The sequence below is a fragment of the Oncorhynchus nerka genome, linkage group LG9a, assembly GCF_034236695.1.
Source record: "Oncorhynchus nerka isolate Pitt River linkage group LG9a, Oner_Uvic_2.0, whole genome shotgun sequence".
Taxonomy (NCBI): domain Eukaryota; kingdom Metazoa; phylum Chordata; class Actinopteri; order Salmoniformes; family Salmonidae; genus Oncorhynchus; species Oncorhynchus nerka.
Window position 1 is genome coordinate 43,809,984 of NC_088404.1, and position 21,542 is coordinate 43,831,525.

The 21,542-nt window shown below is 44.9% G+C and overlaps 1 protein-coding gene across 2 annotated transcripts in view; it reads left to right on the plus strand.

Moving 5' to 3' along the window:
- Positions 1–13,285, plus strand: part of snrkb (SNF related kinase b) — a 40,633-nt gene extending 27,348 nt beyond the window's left edge. For both annotated transcript variants that reach the window (XM_065022630.1, XM_029668271.2), the window contains 4 exons: positions 5,972–6,113; positions 9,183–9,395; positions 9,591–9,728; positions 9,819–13,285. In XM_065022630.1, coding sequence (XP_064878702.1) covers positions 5,972–6,113; positions 9,183–9,395; positions 9,591–9,728; positions 9,819–11,076 — 1,751 coding nt within the window. In that variant the 3' untranslated portion in view covers positions 11,077–13,285. The remainder of the gene's footprint in view (positions 1–5,971; positions 6,114–9,182; positions 9,396–9,590; positions 9,729–9,818) is intronic.
- Positions 13,286–21,542: the final 8,257 nt, after the last annotated feature.

Here is a 21,542-nt window from a genome sequence, read left to right on the forward strand (position 1 = left end):
CTTCTTTATTTTTTTTTGTGAAACCAACTTCCATGGAACCAAATGTTAGCAGTATTTGAATGATTTATTTTATACAGTCATTTTTGCTCATCTTTATCAACGGTGTCAATAATTTCTGACCCCACTGTTTATAGATCGAGATTGCAGGAAGAGAACAGATCAGGAGAATAATCACAGGGATTCCACATGGGTAACCTTTGCCCTCATACAGCAATCAGTGCCATGGGGCATTCTGGCTGTCAGATGTCATTAGATGAACCCTAACTTAAAAAGGCCAGCTATTCATGTTCTACCCTTTGAACACACATTATTATGTGCATGTATCTCAGTGTTCAGGAGTCATCAGCAGAGAAAAGGCTAACTCCAGTTAATATGTTACGTAGTGGGAACACATACATACCATTTATTGGACTGAGCTTGATTAAATATGGCAGCTCAGCCAAGGAAAGGTTATTTGCTTTACGATCGAATGCTCGGTGCTCATGGATGATTTTCACTTTTCAACTTCTGTTTACTTTCCCTGGGCTCAGAGACGAGTGATGACGATAATTGTGCTTTTGACAGGGTAAAGGGCGAAGACAGTGTTTGTGCTTGTTTAGCAGTGAGTGATGTGTGTTTTGAGTGCAGCACTGCAGATCTGTCAGATCTAATGTGTGGTAAGAATATGTGGAAATCCCCAGTGGATTGAGAGAGGGAGCGTCGCATTTTGAATTTGCTGCCGTTGTATAACTGAGGTGGAGAGGGTTGTGTGTGTGTGTCTGTGTGTGTGTGTGCGCGCGTTCATGAGAGTATTTCTGTGTGAATGTTTATATATGTGGGATAGATATGGTAACGAGGCAGAAAGAGAGTGAGGGTTATTGTTTTCATTGTCAAGAGCCCTCTGGGACAATGGTAACATGCACTCAGCAGGCATCATAATCTCCTCTGTCCCAGCATGCAGCTGTGATGACGCCCACTGTCCTGTCCCATGAGGCTGTTCTGTTCAGGCTGAGTCGTCTGACTGTCAGTCAGGGGAATGTCTCTGCTTAGACCAGCACGCACTCCTCTTCTCTGGAACAATGTACAATGAACTACATTGTTTTCTACATGTGCCCGACCGGCTCGATTCGGTCTTATGTAGCAAAATTTGAAATTGTGTTTTTTACATTGGATGAAAGCAAAGACTCAGAGCTAGAAAATTGTATATAATACACTGCAGTTGAAGAACAATGGGAAAGTAATTCAGCTTTGAAAGTTGATAAACTTGTAACCCCACTTTTGAGAGAATGTCCTTGAATGTTTTGGTATACCTACTCTTCTTTGTCTACACCCATTCAGCATCGTTCATACCCTCTTAAGCCTTAGCCCCACCCATCTTTTTAAGGATTCACATGAGGCCATGTGCTAAACAGATAGTGTAGTATACAACCTAAGATAGTGTAGTATACAACCTATGTTAAAGTGTTGAAAGTGGTATAAAAAATACACTATCTAGTCCTTGGCCTATATCCTTAACTGACATTGTTGCAGGTCATGTTCTTCACATTACCGTCTCTGGTAAACACTGAATCAATTAAAATTAAAATGTATTTTTCATAGCTAACATTAGGCTAAAACTAGCAATGCAAATGGCTTTCTGAGATCTGAATAATAGTACTACACAGATCACGTAACGTTAGCTAGCGAGTCAGCCAGCTAGCGTAAGCTAGCTAGCTGACGGTACGCTTTAACTTGCAATGAAAACAACTTTCTGACAAAATTATTTTCTATAAAAGAAACACACACAATTTGAGTTTGATATTCACAAGAAGCAGTGCCTGATGTGAACCATACCTCGAACAAAAGAGATCCAAGAAGACCGAAGATTAAGAATTGTTGACTTGCATAAAGCTGGAAAGGGTTACAAAAGTATCTCTAAAAGCCTTGATGTTCATCAGTCCACAGGAAGACAAATTGTCTATAAATGGAGAAAGTTCAGCACTGTTGCTACTCTCCCTAGGAGTGGCCATCCTGCAAATATGACTGCAAGAGCACAGCGCAGAATGCTCAATGTTAAGAATAATCCTAGTGTGTCAGCTAAAGACTTACAGAAATCTCTGGAACATGCTAACATCATCACTGTTGATGAGTCTACAATATGCTAAACATTAAACAAGAATGGTGTTCATGGGAGGACACCACAGACGATGCTACTGCTGTCCAAAAAAAAACTATGCTGCACGTCTGAAATTTGCAAGAGAGCACCTGGATGTTCCACAGCGCTTCTGGCAAAATATTCTGTAGACAGATGAAACTACAGTTGAGTTGTTTGGAAGGAACACACAACACTATGTGAGGAGAAAAAAAGCACAGCACACTAACATCAAAACCTCACCCCAACTGTAAAGTATGGTGGATGGAGCATCATGGTTTGGGGCTGCTTGGCTGCCTCAGGGCCTGGACAGTGTGCTATCATTGACGGAAAAATGAATTCCCAAGTTTATCAAGACATTTTGCAGGAGAACGTAAGGCTATCTGTCCGCCAATTGAAGCTCAACAGAAGTTGGGTGATGCAACAGGACAACCACCCAAAACACAGAACTAAATCAACAACAGAATGGCTTCAACAGAAGAAAATACACCTTCTGGAGTGGCCCAGTCAGAGTCTTGACCTCAAACAGATTTTGAGAGCGGTTTACACCAGACATCCCAAAAATATTGCTGAATTGAAACAGTTTTGTAAAGAGGAATGGTCTATAATTCCAGATATGGGGAAGGGTACAAAACATTTCTGCAGCATTGAAGGTCCCAAGAATACAGTGGCCTCCATCATTCTTGAATGCCAAGCGTCACATCTGGAGGAAACCTGGCACCATCCCTACGGTGAAGCATGGTGGTGGCAGCATCATGCTATGGGGATTTTTCTTCGGTGGTAGGGACTGAGAGACTAGTCAGGATTGAGGGAAAGATAAGCGGATCAAAGTACAGAGAGCTCCTTGATGATAACCTGCTCCAGAGCGCTCCAGACCCCAGACTGGTGCGAAGGTTTTACCTTCCAACAGGGCAACAACCCCAAGCAGACAGCCAAGACAACGCAGGAGTGGCTTCGGGACAAGTCTCTGAATGTCCTTGAGTGGCCCAGCCAGAGCCCGGACTTGAACCTGATTGAACATTTCTGGAGAGATCTGAAAATAGCTCCCCATCCAACCTGACAGAGCTTGAGAGGATCTGCAGAGAAAAATGGCATAAACTCCCCAGATACAGGTGTGCGAAGCTTGTAGCGTCATACCCAAGAAGACTTGAGGCAGTAATCGCTGCCAAAGGTGCTTCAACAAAGTACTGAGTGAAAGGTATGAATACTTATGTAAATGTGATTTTTCCATCTTAAAAAAAAATATATACATTTGCTAAATGTTCTAAAAAAATGCTTTTGCTTTGTCAGTAAGGGGTATTGTATGTATATGGAAGAGAGGGGGAACTATTTAGGGATAGGGGGCAGCATTTTCACTTTTGGATAAATAGCATGCCCAATTTCAACTTCCTGATACTCATCCCCAGAATATAAGATATGCTATTATTAGTAGATTTGGATAGAAAACACTCTGAAGTTTATAAAACTGTTTGAATCATGTCTGGGAGTATAACAGAACTTAAGTAGCAGGCAAAACCCCGAGGACAAAACATTCAGATGTTTTTGTTTTAAGTCACTGTCTATTCAATGAGATTTCATTGGGAAACTAGATTTCTAAGTGACTTGTTTCCAGTTCCTACCACTTCCACTGGATGTCAACAGTCTTTAGAAATTGGTTGAGGTTATTCCTTTGTGTAATGAAGAAGTACGGCCATCTTGAATCAGTGTCATTTGAAGTGTACTTTTTGAGAGAGGAGCATGACTTGAAAAGTAGCGTGAGTTTGTAGTCTTTCTGTATTGAACACAGATTGTCCCGTATTCAATTTGATCGATTATTAACGTTTAAAAATACCTAACATTGTATTACAAAAGTAGTTTGAAATGTTTTGGCAAAGTTTACAGGTAACTTTTGAGATATTTTGTAGTGACGTTGTGCAAGTTGGAAGCTGTGTTTTTCTGGATTAAACGCGCCAAATAAATGGACATTTTGGATATATATCGACGGAATTAATCGAACAAAAGGACCAATTTTGATATTTATGGGACATATTGGAGTGCAAACAAAATACGCTCGTCAAAGGCAAGGCATGATTTATATTTTATTTCTGTGTTTTGTGTTGCTCCTGCAGCGTTCAAATATGCTACTCTCTTTGTTTACTGTTGTGCTATCATCAGATAATAGCATCTTACGCTTTCGCCGAAAAGCCTTTTTGAAATCTGACATGTTGGCTGGATTCACAACGAGTGTAACTTACTTTGGTATCTTACATGTGTGATTTAAAGAAAGTTTGATTTTTATAGTATTTTATTTGAATTTGGCGCTCTACATTTTCCCTGGCTATTGGCCAAGTGGGACGCAAGCGTCCCGCCTATCCCAGAGAGATGGATACTCTAATTGTAACTCACTCTGGGTAAGAGGCCGTCATTTTAAATACGATTTTTTTCTTACCTGACTTGCCCAGTTTTTTTTTGTTGTATTTTTTGTTGTTGAATTTTACCCTTTTTTTTCTCTCCAATTTCGTGGGATCCAATTGTTTTAGTAGCTACTATCTTGTTTCATCGCTACAACTCCCGTACGGGCTCGGGAGAGATGAAGGTTGAAAGTCATGCGTCCTCCGATACACAACCCAACCAAGCCGCACTGCTTCTTAACACAGCGCCATCCAACCCGGAAGCCAGCCGTACCAATGTGTCGGAGGAAACACTGTGCACCTGGCAACCTTGGTTAGCGCGCACTGCGCCCGGCCCGCCACAGGAGTCGCTGGTGCGCAATGAGACAAGGATTTCCTTACCGGCCAAACCCCCCCAACCCGGACGACGCTAGGCCAATTGTGCGTCGACCCACAGACCTCCCGGTCGCGGCCGGTTACGACAGAGCCTGAGCGCAAACCCAGAGTCTCTGGTGGCACAGCTGGCGCTGCAGTACAGCGCCCTTAACCACTGCGCCACCCGGGAGGCCCTTGACTTGCCCGGTTAAATAAAGGTTAATAAACAACATGCAAATAAAGATTGTCTGTATGTATGGTATTTGAATCAGCCCCTTTTCAGGGAATTGGGTTACATATTCGATTCGCCATCTCTCTCACGTACTCTCTCCAGTGCTCCTTTCTCTATGCACATGACTGAGAAGGAGGGAGGTTTATTTTCCTGGAGAGATATCTTGGAATGGAACCATCCCGAAAAAGATTAGTTCTCTGTGGCCAGCCCCCATGTTCCACAGCTGCTCTCTACTTGTGACAGGTCACACACTGTTCTGAGTTGTTCTGGGTGCAGGATGTTCTGAAAGCGCTTCCAGAGACCTTGCGTTACTCTGGCCCTGAGGAAGGGGAGAGGGGAGGAGACAGGAAGGGTGTGCACCGTGCACGCTGAAGAATGTCACTCAATAAGAGCAGAGACAAATAGAAGGCTCTGAGCAGGGCCTGTGTCAGTGTGGGTGAGAGGTTGCCTCTCTGTCTTTCAGGGCAAGCAATCATAGGGCAACTTTCAGTGTGGGTGAGAGGTTGACAATGAGTGTCTCAAGGCCTGTCTGCTCGCTCCAGGTTTCAGACTCCAGACCCAGTCTGCCTGGAGGAGGGAGAGTTATGTACTCACACAGCTGTCTGGGACAAATGCCTGGCTCTGTAAACAACATCATATACTTCAGCTACTGAAACCAGCCTATTGAGGAACAAGTTATACTGTAGATGGTTGTTTATTGGTTTGTTTGAGTGCTTGTTTTCTGTTAGGAAAATTATGTTTTCATGATCTTGTGACCTGACCATACAAATCTCTAGGCCCTAGTGATCATATAGTATGTGTGTGCGTACTCACTTTACTCAAGTGTGACAGGGTGTTTCTGTATTGTATCATATGATGACTGTATGCATGGTGTTTGTGTTACAGATATCTGGTCATTGGGGGTGATCCTGTACATGCTGGTGTGTGGACAGCCCCCTTTCCAGGAGACCAATGACAGTGAGACGCTCACCATGATCATGGACTGTCACTACACCGTCCCAGCCCATGTGTCCTCAGACTGCAAAGAGTGAGTACCACCCATCACCTACAGAGATAGGCCCCCAGCTCTCTCTCTCACACATCCACGCATTGACCTTAACACAGTAAGAATATGTCATATGGTTTTATTATTCGGTCAGATACTGTGGTTATATGACAAAAATACACACAATAATCATGATGCCAGTCAGTTGTCAGCTCTCCGTGTTTATGAATACAATGCGCCAAATTGTCCTACCCCAACCTGTCCTACCCCAGCCTACACTGCCCCAGCCTACACTGCCCTAGCCTGCCCGGCCCCAGCCTACACTGCCCCAGCCTACACTGCCTCAGCCTGCCCGGCCCCAGCCTACACTGCCCCAGCCTACACTGCCCCAGCCTACACTGCCTTAGCCTGCCCTGCCCCAGCCTACACTGCCCCAGCCTACACTGCCTTAGCCTGCCCGGCCCCAGTCTACACTGCCCTAGCCTACACTGCCCCAGCCTACACTGCCTTAGCCTGCCCGGCCCCAGCCTACACTGCCCCAGCCTACACTGCCCCAGCCTATACTGCCCCAGCCTACACTGCCCTGGCCTGCCCGGCCCCAGTCTACACTGCCCCAGCCTACACTTCCCCAGCCTACACTGCCTTAGCCTACACTGCCCCAGCCTACACTGCCCTAGATCATGCCCAGAAATGATAAACCAGTGTCTCCTATCGACCAAACTCTAAACCTCACACCTATCTGACAACCTTGTACAAACAGACTTCTAGACACAGTGTACCCTGTGATCATTGGCTGTTTTTGTCAATGGGGGCAAGCCAATCCCTGAATAGGGAATACAATACTGAGTGTTGATTTGAGGGGGCAAGCCAACCAGTGGGTAGAATAAAGAGCTGACTAAAGGGAAAGTTCATGTCAGGCATTATAGGAAATTGAGTGAGTTGGCTGCAACCCATGCTGTATTGGATTGGCATGGGTGCGATCAATCACTGCATACCTAGTCCATTCCATATCGGACCTCAGATCTCACCCCAGCTCTGGTATATATTAAAGATCAATCTTGACAAAGCTGTATTTGTTTTAAAAGTTGTGTTAGCTGAGCCCCTTGGTACCAGTGCTATTTGTGGTTGAGACTGAAGAACACCCCTGCAGCCCATGAACCTCAGACCAGAGACCTGGCAGATGTTGTAGTTCCGAAGCAGATGACTCTGCCTCAGACATCTGGATGACTGGCTCAAGAACAGTTCCAAACATAGAACATGGGCCACATGACCAGGGCCCTGATGAAAGCTCCTTTAATGGGAAGATGATTTCTTGCTAAACAGTTTAGTCCTGCGGGCAACAATCAACTGAACGAAAGCAGAGACCTCCTCTCCCCACCCTTCATCTCTTTCATTTTCTCTCTCTCGTTGCCCATTTATTTCTCTCTCCTCTGTTGCTCTCTCTCGCTCTCTCTCTCTCGCTCTCTCTCTCTCTCTCTCTCTCTCAAGCAACTCTTAATTTGTATTTAGTGCTTTACTCTACAGTAGTGTTGTGAGATATGCATGGGTCAGTTAGGATGGTATGTAAATAATTAATTTCTATAAATATTTAAGTAGTTGTATGAATAGGATATACCAAACACCAACAGCATTATTGGAGGTTCAAAGATGGGTACTTGAACAGTATATATGGATTTAAGGGCAAATAGAACATTTCTGATAAGTGCATAAGCTGATTTGGTGATCCTGGTCTTACATGGTTAAACCACGTAAAGACACACGCACGCACACACAGACAGACAAAACATTAGGAACACCTAATATAATAGAAGCACGGAACACCGTGCTTCTACACCTGCATTGCTTGCTGTTTGGGGTTTTAAGCTGGGTTTCTGTACAGCACTTTGAGATATCAGCTGATGTACGAAGGGCTATATAAATTGATTTGATTTGATTTAATATTGAGTTGCACCCCCTTTGCCTTCAGAACAGCCTAAATATCGTCAGGGCATGGACTACAAGGTGTCGAAAGCGTTTCACAGGGATGCTGGCCCATGTTGACTCCAATGCTTCCCACAGTTATGTCAAGTTGGCTGGATGTCCTTTGGGTGGTGGACTATTCTTGATACAGACAGGAAACTGTTGAGTGTGAAAAACCCAGCAGCATTGCAGTTCTTTACACACTCAAACCGGTGTGCCTGGCACATACTACCATGGCACTCATACACAATCCATGCCCCATTTGTCTCGCAGCTTTAAAATCCTTATTTAACCTGTCCCCTCCCCTTCATCTGCACTGATTGAAGTGGAATTAACAAGTGACATCAATAAGGGATCATAGCTTTCACCTGGATTCACCTGGCCAGTCATGTCATGGAAAGAGCTTAGTGTATACACATACACTAAGCTCCCAACTTGGGCTCCCGAGTTGGCGCAGTGGTCTAAGGCATTGCATCTCAGTGCTAGAGGCGTCACTACAGACCCTGGTTCAATTCCAGGCTATACCACAAACGGCCGTGATTGGGAGTCCCATAGGGTGGCGCACAATTGGCCCAGTGTCGTTAAGGTGTGGCCAAGGTAGGCCGTCATTGTAAATAAGAAGTTTAACTTAACTTGCCAAATTAAATAAATAAATACATGAGACACGGAGGGCGCCGTGGCACCCCCTGCTGGTAATTCAAATGAGCTTGTAGAGGCCGCTCAGCCTTTCACTGCAGTGCAATAAAACAGTCGCATGAACAAATAGATGTCTGATGCAGACTTTGCATACCTCTATGCACACACACATATAAGAGAGAAATACAAAGTCCCCATCCTGTCTCAGAGCCTGCATGATGATGCCAAGAGTCAGACTATGCCATGCTTCTCAGCAAATTATCTGCCGGGCCCTGCATGGGTGCACCTAAAGACTGTCTGAGGTCTGCAGGCACTCATAAATATTGATTAACTATGAGATAGACAGTTTGATCTCATTCCCTCTCCTATCACAGATATATGGGGTTATGTGCTTTGCCTGTCAATTACTGAATCAGTGTACATGAGAACTTCACTCACTTGTACCGGTGTTCCAAAAGGAGATATTTATATATAGTATCTGGTCCATAGAAGATGAATTCTCTCTCTCTCTCTCAGTCTGATCTCCCATATGCTGCAGAGGGATCCATCTAGCCGTGCCTCCCTGCAGGAGATCGAGAACCACCCATGGCTGCTAGGGGTCGACCCCTCGCCCGCGGGACACAGTGCCGCCCCCCTCACCTCCCACCGTAGCCTGTCCCCAGAGGAACACGAGGTCATCCTCCAGGCCATGACCAGTGGCAACATTGCAGACCGCGACGCCATCCAAGAGTGAGGACATCTCTACATCTCCCTCTCCTTCCCATATTCTCTCTCTCTCAATCTCTATCCTCTTCCTTTGTACCCTGCCACAGATCTGTAAGTTTTTCAAGCAAGGGAGCTTGGTGATATGCGTTATGGATATAGTTGATTTTGATAGTTAATTATTTTATTTTAAGTGTATACCAATCATTGTGTTGTACCCAGAGCTCTAGAGGCAGACCGATACAACCACATCACAGCCACATATTACCTGCTGGGGGAGCGCATCCTGAGAGACAAGCAGGAGCAGCCCAGCGAGATGCCCAAAGTCGACAGCGCATGGGCTGAGCCACCACAACTCCAGTAAGACCTATTCACGTCCCTGACAGTCACATTACATAATAGGCCACTAATGGATCATGAACACTACTAATGTCCCTGTCTCTTCTACAGGAGGCCACTGTCTGAGCCTCTGGATCTGGAGCAGAGGGGGCTCCATGGACTGCTGCCTGGCTGTCCCCGCCGAGGGGTGTCAGAGTCTGGGGACTTCCTGGCCCACAGGCCCCTTTTGCTCCAGCCACAGCCAAGTCGCACAGAGAGCCCCTTCCCTGAGTACAGCACAGGGCCCTGCCCGGGGCTCACCCTGCACCCCCCACCCCCTGATGAACCCCTGCAGGTCAAAAGCCTGGGAGCCCTGCAGCTGATCTGTGAAGAGGATGAGGAAGAAGAAGAGGAGGAGGAAGAGGCAATCAAACCACATGTTGGACTTCATAATATTCAAGCACTGCCTCACATAGTAGGCTTGGTATCAACCACTGGGTCTACAGAACAGTCAAGTCCCATGCTCTCAGCTCCAGAGGCTCCACAGAGGCACCCAGTCAGAGTAGTGCCAGGTCAGGGAGAGGAAACAGGCCTGTTGGGCACCTCAGTGAAGGAAGCACTGGACACAAAGAGGGGGGAGGGGGACAGGGAACAGCAGGACAAGGTTTCCAGCCACAACAAAGATATGGAGTCTGACCAGGTGGCAGCCAGACAGGAACAGGGTACAGTGGAGTCAGAGGAGAAGCCCATGGAGGAAGAGGATATGTCATGTGACCCACTGAGGCTAGGTAGTCATGCGACTGCAGACCAGCCAATCAATGGTTTAGAAAACCTGATTCAGACAGTGGTAGATAGTCAACTCACTCCGAAAGCTCATCCTCCATGCCTGTCTCGCCTAGGGCGGGTGCAGTGTTGTCGGGGGCAACGAGAGCCTCCTACCCCATACATTATGGAAGGGGAGGAAGACACTATGCTTGAAAACAACAACAACACCACAGAGTCCAAGCCTAAGCTCCTGGTGCAGGGTGGGGGTTCCACTCCAAGCGCTTCACCCCGCTCTCTGCCACGTAACCACTGTGTGGACCTGGGTCCTGACGGAGTGGAGATGACACGCAAGGTGGGTGGGCCTGGAGGAGAGTTTGAGGGGGAAATGCCGGAGGAGCTCCAGTTGGAGAGATCCCATATTGCACCACAGGGCCCTCTTGGGCTCAGAGAGGCGGGGACCGACCCTGCAGTCAGATTGGATCCTGGGAAAGGGAAGAACGTGAACTTGCGAGACCGCCTACTGCAGTTCCCCCTCTGTGAGAAGGCCTTGTCCTTCAACATCCAGCCCACCTCCAAGGAGAAACTCCTGCCCTTCGCCCAGTACAACTGCTGCCACGTGTTGTAGGCGGGGCCACCTGTAGCTTTACCTCCCTATACCTCCCACATCACTCACTCACTTTATAGCCTGGCCACGGGGCACAAACTAGGGGTCCTCAGGCCCCTCAAGACAGCCTCACACCAGGCCAGAGCCTGTCACCAATCCATCTAGTTCAACACAAAACACCAGAGCAGTCTGGGTCCTGCCTGAACTAGAAGTCTGCATCCTACCTGAACTAGAAGTCTGCAGCCGACCTGAACTGAACTATCTTACTGTGACCTCAGACATTTTGTAGACAATTCTTGTTAGATCTGTGTAGCCCTTACCTCGTTATACTTAGCATCTACTGCTGCTTCCTTTGTGAGAAAATAACTCAACTTCTTGTGCTGCCATGTACTGAAGTTTATTAACTGCTTTTTGTGTAGTCTTCTTAGACTATCACTATATAGTATATAGCTTTGTATTGATTGCTATTATAAAATCCCTTATATCGTAGCTCTTCATTTTGCACTAGCTTATCTCGAACTGAGCCCATTTCAGTGTATGGTATGTTGTCACTCTGAGGCCTGCTAGTACAGTGCTATAATTGTAATGTCTAGCATGAAGATGATGCATGCTGTAGAGGGGACAGCTATACTCCCTGCCTCAGCCGCCCGTCTACATTAGCTCAGCTAGCGGACTGATGAAAGGGTTGATGTCATTGACAATGTAGCTGGAAGCATGGTATCATTTAATGCTGGGGGTTGGATACGTCAGTGGTAATCTGAGAGGTGTAAGGTTTGGGACCTAAACTGACTAATGCAGGGAGAGCAAAATCTGTGAACAATTGTTGGACAGGGTTTAATACAAGAGACTTTTGAAAATGGATATGATATCGACTACGGAAATGCAGGTCTTCCAGATTGTTTGTGTGTATAATGTATTTATTTAAAAATCTTTCATCGTTATTCTTACAAATGCTATTGAACCCTTTTATTTTGTCGGACAACAGTTTCTTTGTCGTAGGACATATCCACAGGTGCGTGATAATAACTATTCTTTTGTGGTATCTAAGTGTGACAGAATGAATCAGTCTCGAGAGTGATGACAGATACTGTACATTAAATCCCTGTATTTAAATCTGTATTATTTACCACATATGCCTCAGTGTACTCTGGGCCGTTAAACAAACAAACCGTGTCCCTGCATATTGTTGTTGGACTTGCCTGGGGATTTGTGTATATATGTATTCTGTCTGTCTATGGTTCTGAGAGTACACCTATACATACTATTAAGAGATACCACTTGATCAAATCAGAAATCCTAATCTAGATGCGAACTAGCTATTATGCAAAGAAGAAATGTTATAGAACGAGAGTCCTCAGAAAGCTGTGTTCTTTCTCATCAGTGGAATCCCCAGAGGACTGTATGAGAGCAGAATTAATGGCATACTTTTATCCCCCTCGTTGTGGAAGAGAAGAGTGTAGTGTTGGACACAGAGCACTAACCTCAGCTGTCACACATTCACATGATATGGACACTTCAACCTCCCCTGTCTCCTTTCCTCTTCTGTCATTGGATGGGGGGGGGTCTCCATTCCACTCCGCCAACTAGCTGTCTCCTCCACACCTAACCTGGGAAGTGTCTGTCTGTCTGTCGGCCCATTGAACCTGATTTAAACTATGACTGTAGGGCTGGATTCAATTTGTAGCGCAGAAGATCAGTGTTGTAGCACGGTTTAAATTTGTAAGTAATTTTCGATTGAGCCGACATATGAAGTGTTTACCGCGGAAGCATTGCATTTAAAACGGCAATTTGTGATTGCTAGGTCAATTTTTGGACTTTTAAATTGGTGGTATACCCACTCATTCTTGAAGAATATAACTTATAAATGCTTAGTTCAACTGTTGTACCCCATCACAATACATATTTTAACCTTTTACACCTCTTCGTTTGTAAACAAACATTGTATAGCCTCCAAACATGGTTAAAACTATAATTTTAATCTCAGAGCTGGTCAGTCCTTGCACCCATAGTTCAGTCTATGAATTTGAGAGCGCTTACATTTCTCCAGCCCCATCTCTCCTCTGTTTACCAAATCAGTGGTGGGGTGGCCTTTGTTGTTTGAATGGCAGATTTCACCTTTAAATTATCACGCTATAACACTGATTTTAGGCGCTACGGATTGAATCCAATTCTAGGTCTCAATGAGATTTCTTTATTTTTGTATTTATTTATTAAAATGGATTAAACCAGAGATATGGTGTGTGATGTGATTTAATGGGGTATATGTACTATAGTAAGGATAAACCAATGTATAATTACTCCTCTGAAACGGACATGGAACATTGTCTTTTTTTTTAGCAGGTCAGATGAAAGTCCAAGTGGATTTCAGTACATTTTGACAAGAGCATACTGTACAAATAATTTTGATGGCAAAGTAAACTATACTAAATCAAGTACAACCATCAGCCTTGCTATCTACATTCATCCAACACTGCATCAGTTCTGAAATCTTCATTTTTAAAAGATACTGATAATACATATGTAATAGATAGGCCTACAAATATTCCAACAACAAGCTCATCAATCCTAATGTTTAAAATATAGTCAACTTCAAGTAGAAGTGCACAGATATACTGTATTATGTGATATCAAGTACTCTCGTTCTGTTTGTGATGTGCCTATTATAAGTTAAGCGTACAATGTAACACTGATAATGGGAAATTACATGGAGCACACTGGGAACATTTTACAAAATTATATGCAACATGGGAAAAAAAGGATGCTAATGCTATATTAACACAATGAACTTAGCTCTTCTTCTTTGCGTTTCCCTTTAGTCCCTGGCCTTCTCTCTAGTATCTCCCATGACATGAGAGACCACTCTACTTATGACTGAAGCAGTCCTCCAGAGGGAGATACTGACAGAGTTTCTTGGGGCGGAGAGCAGGCTCTCATGGCTCAGCTCCCAGACTTGTCTGTGGATCATCCCCATCTTCGTCGTGGCAGCTGGTTCTAATGAGCCCCCAGGTCCAGAGTCTCCAGACCAACACTGGATGGGAAACACGAACACCCTCAGGGGTTCCACAGCCTTCAACGCTTCTGCAGGAGTCAAAGGGAGATGTTTGTCATTGAACTGATTGTTCCATAAGATTCAGGGCTTTTCTATATCATTAACGATTCAACTAAATCTGATCACTCTCAGCTGCTGCTCAAGACCTTGCAGAGAGTGCATCTCAATCTGTTCCCTCTTTATTCTCACCCAGTCTTGCTTGTCTTGGATCATAAAGGTTAGAATCATCTTGACCAGGATCTGGACAATATCATATTGATCAATTTGGGACAAAAGCGTGAAAATTGGCACACTTGTATAATTTTTCACGCTGAAGAAAACCTGATGAAATGTAATTTAATCAAAGCCCCGGTTCGACCTGTAGCGCCTCCTATAGGTCAATGGTGAAAATGCATTTACCTGTATTGATGTTTTGGGTCATGGCTTCCACTGTGTTGGGTCTATATAGCCCCAGGGGGCACTTCATGCTTACACGGGGCTTTGCTGAAATGGCACTATATCAGGTTTTGTACAATGTGAAAGATTATACAAGTGTGTCAATTTTCACGCTTTTGTCCCAAATCGATCAATATGGCATTGTCCTGATATACAAGCGTTCCAATTTTCCCTCTTCTATACCAAACTGAACAATTTTTTAAACTATCTACTGGATTTATGCTGACAAACACACACACTTATGTCAGTTGGGCAGACGATGAACAGTAACAACATACTGTACCTCCACCAGGAAGGCTCCCCAAACCTAACTCCCCTCCCTCATACTGTACCTCGACCGGGATGGCTCCCCAAACCTAACTCCCCTCCCTCATACTGTACCTCGACCGGGATGGCTCCCCAAACCTAACTCCCCTCCCTCATACTGTACCTCCACCAGGATGGCTCCCAGTATGATGTTCTTGCCGCTGATCCCTCCCTCCAGACAGAACTCCTGGACGCGAGGGGACAGCAGTAGCAGCCAGCAGTTAGACATGACTGAGACAAAGCCCAGAACCTCAAACGCTGTCTGAAACATACACACAGGCATACAGTAATATGGTTACAGGTACATACAAGGACAGGCGCAAATACAGACATGTGCATAGTGACATAGATGGGCACTGATTAGAAAATAACATTGACCACTACACGTTGCTCACATCTATTTATTTACCAGATTTATCTACATAGATCATTTGCAGTAGAATTCCCTCTCTGTTCACATCTTCGCTTAATACCACCTGGCCTGCCACACTCCCATGTTGTACACGGGCTGAGAAGGGTTTCTGGAAGAGTTTACAAATGTTGTACGCATCTGCTCTGATCTCTGTGATGTTGTTAAGGACATCACAAAATGACATCACAAAATAAAAACCAATATGACATTAGTTTTATATAGATCATCAATATTGTTCCAGTATTCGCTTTTGAACGTGTTAGAGTTTCGGCGGGAAAACTGTCTGTGAAACAAAGGTACATTCCTATGCGCTTTTAAAGAGGGAGGGAGTGAGTCTTCTTCTACCTTAATTTACGACAGGGCGTGAGGTGTCAAAACCCACCCACACCAGTTCCCTCCTCCACTCTGTGGGTGAGAGGGGGTCTGGTGGAAGTTTATTCATTACAAACCTGATCTGCCCATTTGGATCACACAAGGACAGTCGTGACAACAGCGTGTATTTAATGATGGTGTTAAATCAGATTTTCTGGACATAACAAAGGATCGATTTTTGGTCTGGTTCTTTACACTGTTTACATTAACAATATTGGTTTATCTGTAAGAAAAACGTTCACCTGTATGGAGATGACACTGTTGTGCTTGCTATTGCCCCCACAGCAGACCAGCCTCTGTCAGAGCTTCAATCTGCCTTTATTGCCCTGCAGAAAGCCTTTGTTGAACTGAAATACTGTGGTAAGAAAAAGCAAATTGGTCATCAAATTTGATCTGATTTTTATCAGTCACAACAATAGACAAACATAGTGTACTTAAACTGATAACACATAAATGATTGTGTTTTTCTTGTCTATATTGAATACATAATTTAAACATTCACAGTGCAGGTTGGAAAAAGTATGTGAACCCCTAGGCTAATGACTTCTCCAAAAGCTCATGGAGTCAGGAGTCAGCTAACCTGGAGTCCAATCAATGAGAAAAGATTGGAGATGTTGGTTAGAGCTGCCCTGCCCTATAAAAACACTCACAAAATTTGAGTTTGCTATTCACAAGAAGCATTGCCTGATGTGAACCCTGCCTCGAACAAAAGAGATCTCAGAAGACCTAAGATTAAGAATTGTTGACTTGCATAAAGCTGGAAAGGGTTACAGAAGTATCTCTTAAAACCTTGACCTTCATCGGTCCACAGTGCAAGAGCACAGAGCAGAATGCTAAATGAGGTTAAGAAGAATCCTAGAGTGTCAGCTAAAGACTTACAGAAATCTCTGGAACATGCTAACATCTCTGTTGAAGAATTTACGATACGTAAAACACTAAACAAGAATGGTGTTCATGAGAGGACACCACAGACAATGCCACTGCTGTTCAAATAAAACTATGCTGCATGTCTTAAATTCGCAATAGTGCACCTTGATTGTTCCACAGTGCTACTGGCAAAATATTCTGTAGACAGATGAAACTACAGTTGAGTTGTTTGGTAGAAACACACAACACTATGTGTGGAGAAAAAAAGGCACAGCACACATCAAAACCTCACCCCAACTGTAAAGTATGGTGGAGGTAGCATCATGGTTTGGGGCTGCTTGGCTGCCTCAGGGCCTGGACGGCTTGCTATCATTGACAGAAAAATGAATTACCAAGTTTATCAAGACATTTTGCAGGAGGCTATCTGACCACCAATTGAAGCGCAACAGAAGTTGGGTGATGCAACAGGACTACCACCCAAAACACAGAACTAAATCAACAACAGAATGGCTTCAACAAAAGAAAATACACCTTCTTGAGTGGCCTAGTCAGAGTCCTGACCTCAACCCAATTGAGATGCTGTGGCATGACCTCAAGAGAGCAGTTCACACCAGACATCCCAAGATTATTGCTGAACTTAAACAGTTTTGTAAAGAGGACTGGTCAAAAATTCCTCCTGACCGTTGTGCAGGTCTGAGCCACAACTACAGAAAACGCTTGGTTGAGGTTACTGCTGCCAAAGGAGGGTCAACCAGTTATTAAATCCAAGGGTTCACATACTTTCCCCACCCTGCACTGTGAATGTTTACATGGTGTGTTCAATAAAGACATGAAAATGTGTAATTGTTTGTGTGTTATTAGTTTAAGCTGACTGTGTTTGTCTATTGTTGTGAACTAGATGAAGATCCGATCATATGCCAAAGGGTCACATACTTTTCTTGCCACTGTAGGTACTTAATGCAAGTAAAACCAAGTATACTGTATGTTATTTTCCAAATCACGTAAAAATGTATCTGATGATTTATGCATACATACTTTCGATAGTGCCCTCATTGATCATGTCCCACCAGCTAAATCTATGACGTTAAAATGCCTATTTCTCTGTCCCATTTGACTGTGTAATCCACTGTCTCATCAGCCCAGCCAGGCAATTTATAAACTTGATATCCACTATAAAAAGCATCTAGACATTATCTCACATTTCTTTTAGACTAACATTTAGTTTTCAACAGCGGAGATTTGTATAAACCTTAATGTCTGGCTATCCGACATTTGCAACATTGTTTCAATATTCAAATTCGATCTCCAGCTGTCGGGACGAGACAGATAGGCAGGCAGCTTTTCTCAGCTAGTCGTAATCATGAATCAGCTGGTATCATTTTTATGGATATGTACAAAGAAAGGTGAATTGAAAAAAAGTCAAACGAAACAAAGTGCAGCTAGTTTGCCATATGTACAGCTTAATTTTGAAGTGATTGTGTTAGCTGTGTTGTTGGCTAGCTCCTCTGAACAACAGTGTCCTGATGAGTGAGCACATTCTTCTATACCAGGCGAAATCGCGCCTCATTAGCTCATTGTTATGGATGTATCCAAATAAATGTCACTAGAAAACAGCTTAAACAAACGCAAATGCAGCTACTTTGCTGTTATTCTGCACTTTTTGACATTACTGTAAGTTAGCCGTACAGTAGTTGGCTAGCTAGCAAGCAAGGGATAAGAACGTTGCCAACCATAATGGCAATAGGACATTTAGAACAAATGTCCATAGATACAGATCAAATAGACTGAATGACTGGGTCGTGTCTCTGGCAAACAAACCGATAGAACGACCGACCAGCTGGCTTGGGTAGCAACCCCAGATTTGTGTTGGGACTACATCTTGCAGAAGGATGGAATAGGATGAATAAATTCATCAAAATAATGTTTTTAATTTCAGTTATTATTTGAATATGTTGATAAGCCGGCCTTCTACTTTATTATCACTTACATATTTTATCACAGAACTGGCAAATCATGTTTAACCAACTCTCTGAACAAAATGTCTGACCTTTGTCCCGTCCAAGTGAAGGTTCATGTCCATTCTAGTATTCTAATTCCTAATTCTAGGATGCTGAACACAGCCTGTAACATGTGACCGCTGACAGGGTCCGTCATCTTCCTCCACCTCCATCACCCCTCCCCGCCTGCTCCGTCACCACTCCACCACCTCCAGCAGAAGAAAGGTCAGGATCAGGCCTAGAAAGCCAGGACTCAGGTGTAGAAGTCTCAAAAACTGAAGTAAAACGGTAAGGTGCCTGCAAAATAAGACTGGATTGCTTCTTCACATGAAGAGAGAGATCCTTAGTAGGGCAAAAGAGTAAATGTGTGTGTGTGTTTGTGTTTACTGCATGTTGTTGTTGTTGTTTAGGGACAGGCTGTCTCAATATCGGCTTCCTAGAGTACCATCCAATGTCATTCAGTCTCTGCCGGTCATGCAGAGGGAAGGTGTACTTTATCACTCACAAATGCAGATCACAGAGTGTGAGAGAAGACAAGAGAGAGCACTGAAATGATCAGTCAGAGGTGGTGCTCTGCTATGCTGCAGAACAGATTAGCTAAGCAAGATCATGACAGAGAGGACAGAAAATGCTGAGGTAAACAGAATAGGGTACAAACAGTACGTCGGTGTCATATGAAGCTTTACCACTTGCTCTGTAATATGAGTAGTATTTTGATTTTAACAACACATTTCTTACATACATTTATGAATATTGAAAAATATAAACATGAATATTAAACATATAAAACATTTCTATACATTGTTGAACATAACTCTACAGGCGAATCAGCTAAATCAGATTTGGTTAATACTTAATAGTACTGAGTTGGAACAAAACAAACAATTGAACAACAATTGAAACAATTGAACAACAGTCAGACCTCTGCCCTGGTGCTGATCCTAGCTAACCTGACCGCTCACCTTCGTCTCGCTCGGATGCCTCGATCAGGGAGATGAGCCACCTCTTGGTAACAGGCTGGACGTTGTTTGACAGCTGGATGAGGACCAGGGACTCCATCCACTCAGAAACACAACAGGGACAGCTGACCTGAGTCCAGGAGGCCAACCTAGGAGGGCAGCAGCAGATCGATATAGCATCAACAGAAACCAGGGGCCAGGCCGTTTGCAATACAGACTTGTTTGTGCTTGGCTCCAAGTGCTTCACCTCAGTGTCCTCAAAGTCGAGAACTCAACTTTGGTGCTGTGGCAGCACCTCTCACGGCCCTAACCCGCATGTCCCAGAACCGTTTTTTCTGGACCTCTGAGCCTGACAGAGCATTCGGGTAGCTCAAGGGATGTTTCACCTCCGGACCCATCCTCGTCCATCCTGATCCTACCCGTCCCTTGGTGGACGCCTCAGACACCGGAGCAGGGGTGGTCCTTTCACAGCGGAACGAGGGCGACAAGAAACTCTCTCCAAGCGGTTCTTGCCAGTGGAACGCAACTACGATGTAGGCAACCGGGAGCTCTTGGCAGTTACGTGGGACCTTGAGGGATGGAGACACTGGTTGGAGGGGGCACCTCATCCTTTCGTGATCTGGACGGACCATAAGAACTTGGTCGCCATTCAAGAAGCCAAGAGGTTGAACACTCACCAGGCTAGGTGGGCTCTGTTCTTTAACAGGTTCAACTTCACACTAGCCTATTGCCCGGGATCCAAGAATCAGAAAGCAGACACCCTGTTCCGCCAATACAGTGTCTCTAACGAGGAGGGGGACTCTGAGCCCATCATCCCCAGCTTCCGCATTGTGGCCCTCTTGATATGGAGTATTGAGACCACGGTCCAACAAGCCCAGATCTGAGAACGTTACCCCGGTGGGGGTCCCACTAACAGACTTCGTGTCCCGCGATCAGCCCGTTCCTGAGTACTACAATGGGGACACTCCTCTAAATTACCTGGGCATCCAGGGGTTAATTGGACACTGGAGTTCCTGAGGCGGAAATTCTGGTGGCCCAACATGATTGAGGATGTGAGATCCTTCGTTACAGCCTGCTTCCCCTGTGCCCAAAGCAAGTCCTCACAACAGAGACCGGCTGGGTTGCTCCAACCTCTGGCTCTCTCCAGCCAGCCCTGGTCCCACCTGTCCATAGACTTTATCACAGGGTTACCCCCATTCCAAGGGCTTACCACTATCCTGGTGGTCGTCGATCGGTTTTCCAAGGCAGCCCATTTCATCACCTTACCCAAGTTTCCCTCAGCGAAAGAGACCGCTGATCTCATGATTACCTTTGTCTTTCGACTACATGGACTTCGCCAGGACATTGTTTCTGTCACACGGTATTGGAAAGCCTTCTGCTCCCTGTTGGGGCCGTCAGTGAGTCTCTCCTCAGTGTTCCACCCACAGTTGAATGGGCAAACGGAACTGGCCAACCAGGAGCTGGAGAAGTTCCTCCGCTGTTTCAGCTCCACCCAGGCCAGCAACTGGAGCAATTTCCTCGTCTGGCCAGAGTATGCTCACAACACACTGCCGAACTCGTCCAATGGACTGTCGCCGTTTGAGTGTCAGTTCGGGTTCGCCCCCCCCTATTTCCTGAACAAGAGGCTGAAGCGGGGGTGCCAGCAGCCGAGAGGTTAATTCAACTGTGTCGCTGCACCTGGATCCCCCTTGCTCCACTCCTCTGCCTGACACCAACCCCAGGCAAACCGGCACCGAAGGCCTCTTCGGCTCTTCCGACCGGGTCAACGGGTGTGGCTGTCCACCCATGATCTTCCCTTAAGGGTGGACTCGAGGAACCTCGCTCGCAGGGACTATTCAAGATCCTGAGCTGCTAAGTGTACTTATTGTTTTGTCGAGCGAACTTGTCGAGCGAACACAAAAGCTTGTATTGCTTTCGCTGCAAAGCATAATTTCAAAATCCGAGACGACAGGTGGATTAACAAAAGTCTAAGCTGTGTTTTGCAATATTGCACTTGTGATTTCATGAATATGAATATTTTCTAGTAATATTATTTGACTGTGGTGCTATGCTATTCAGCGTTGCTGATGACAATTATACCGGATCCGGGA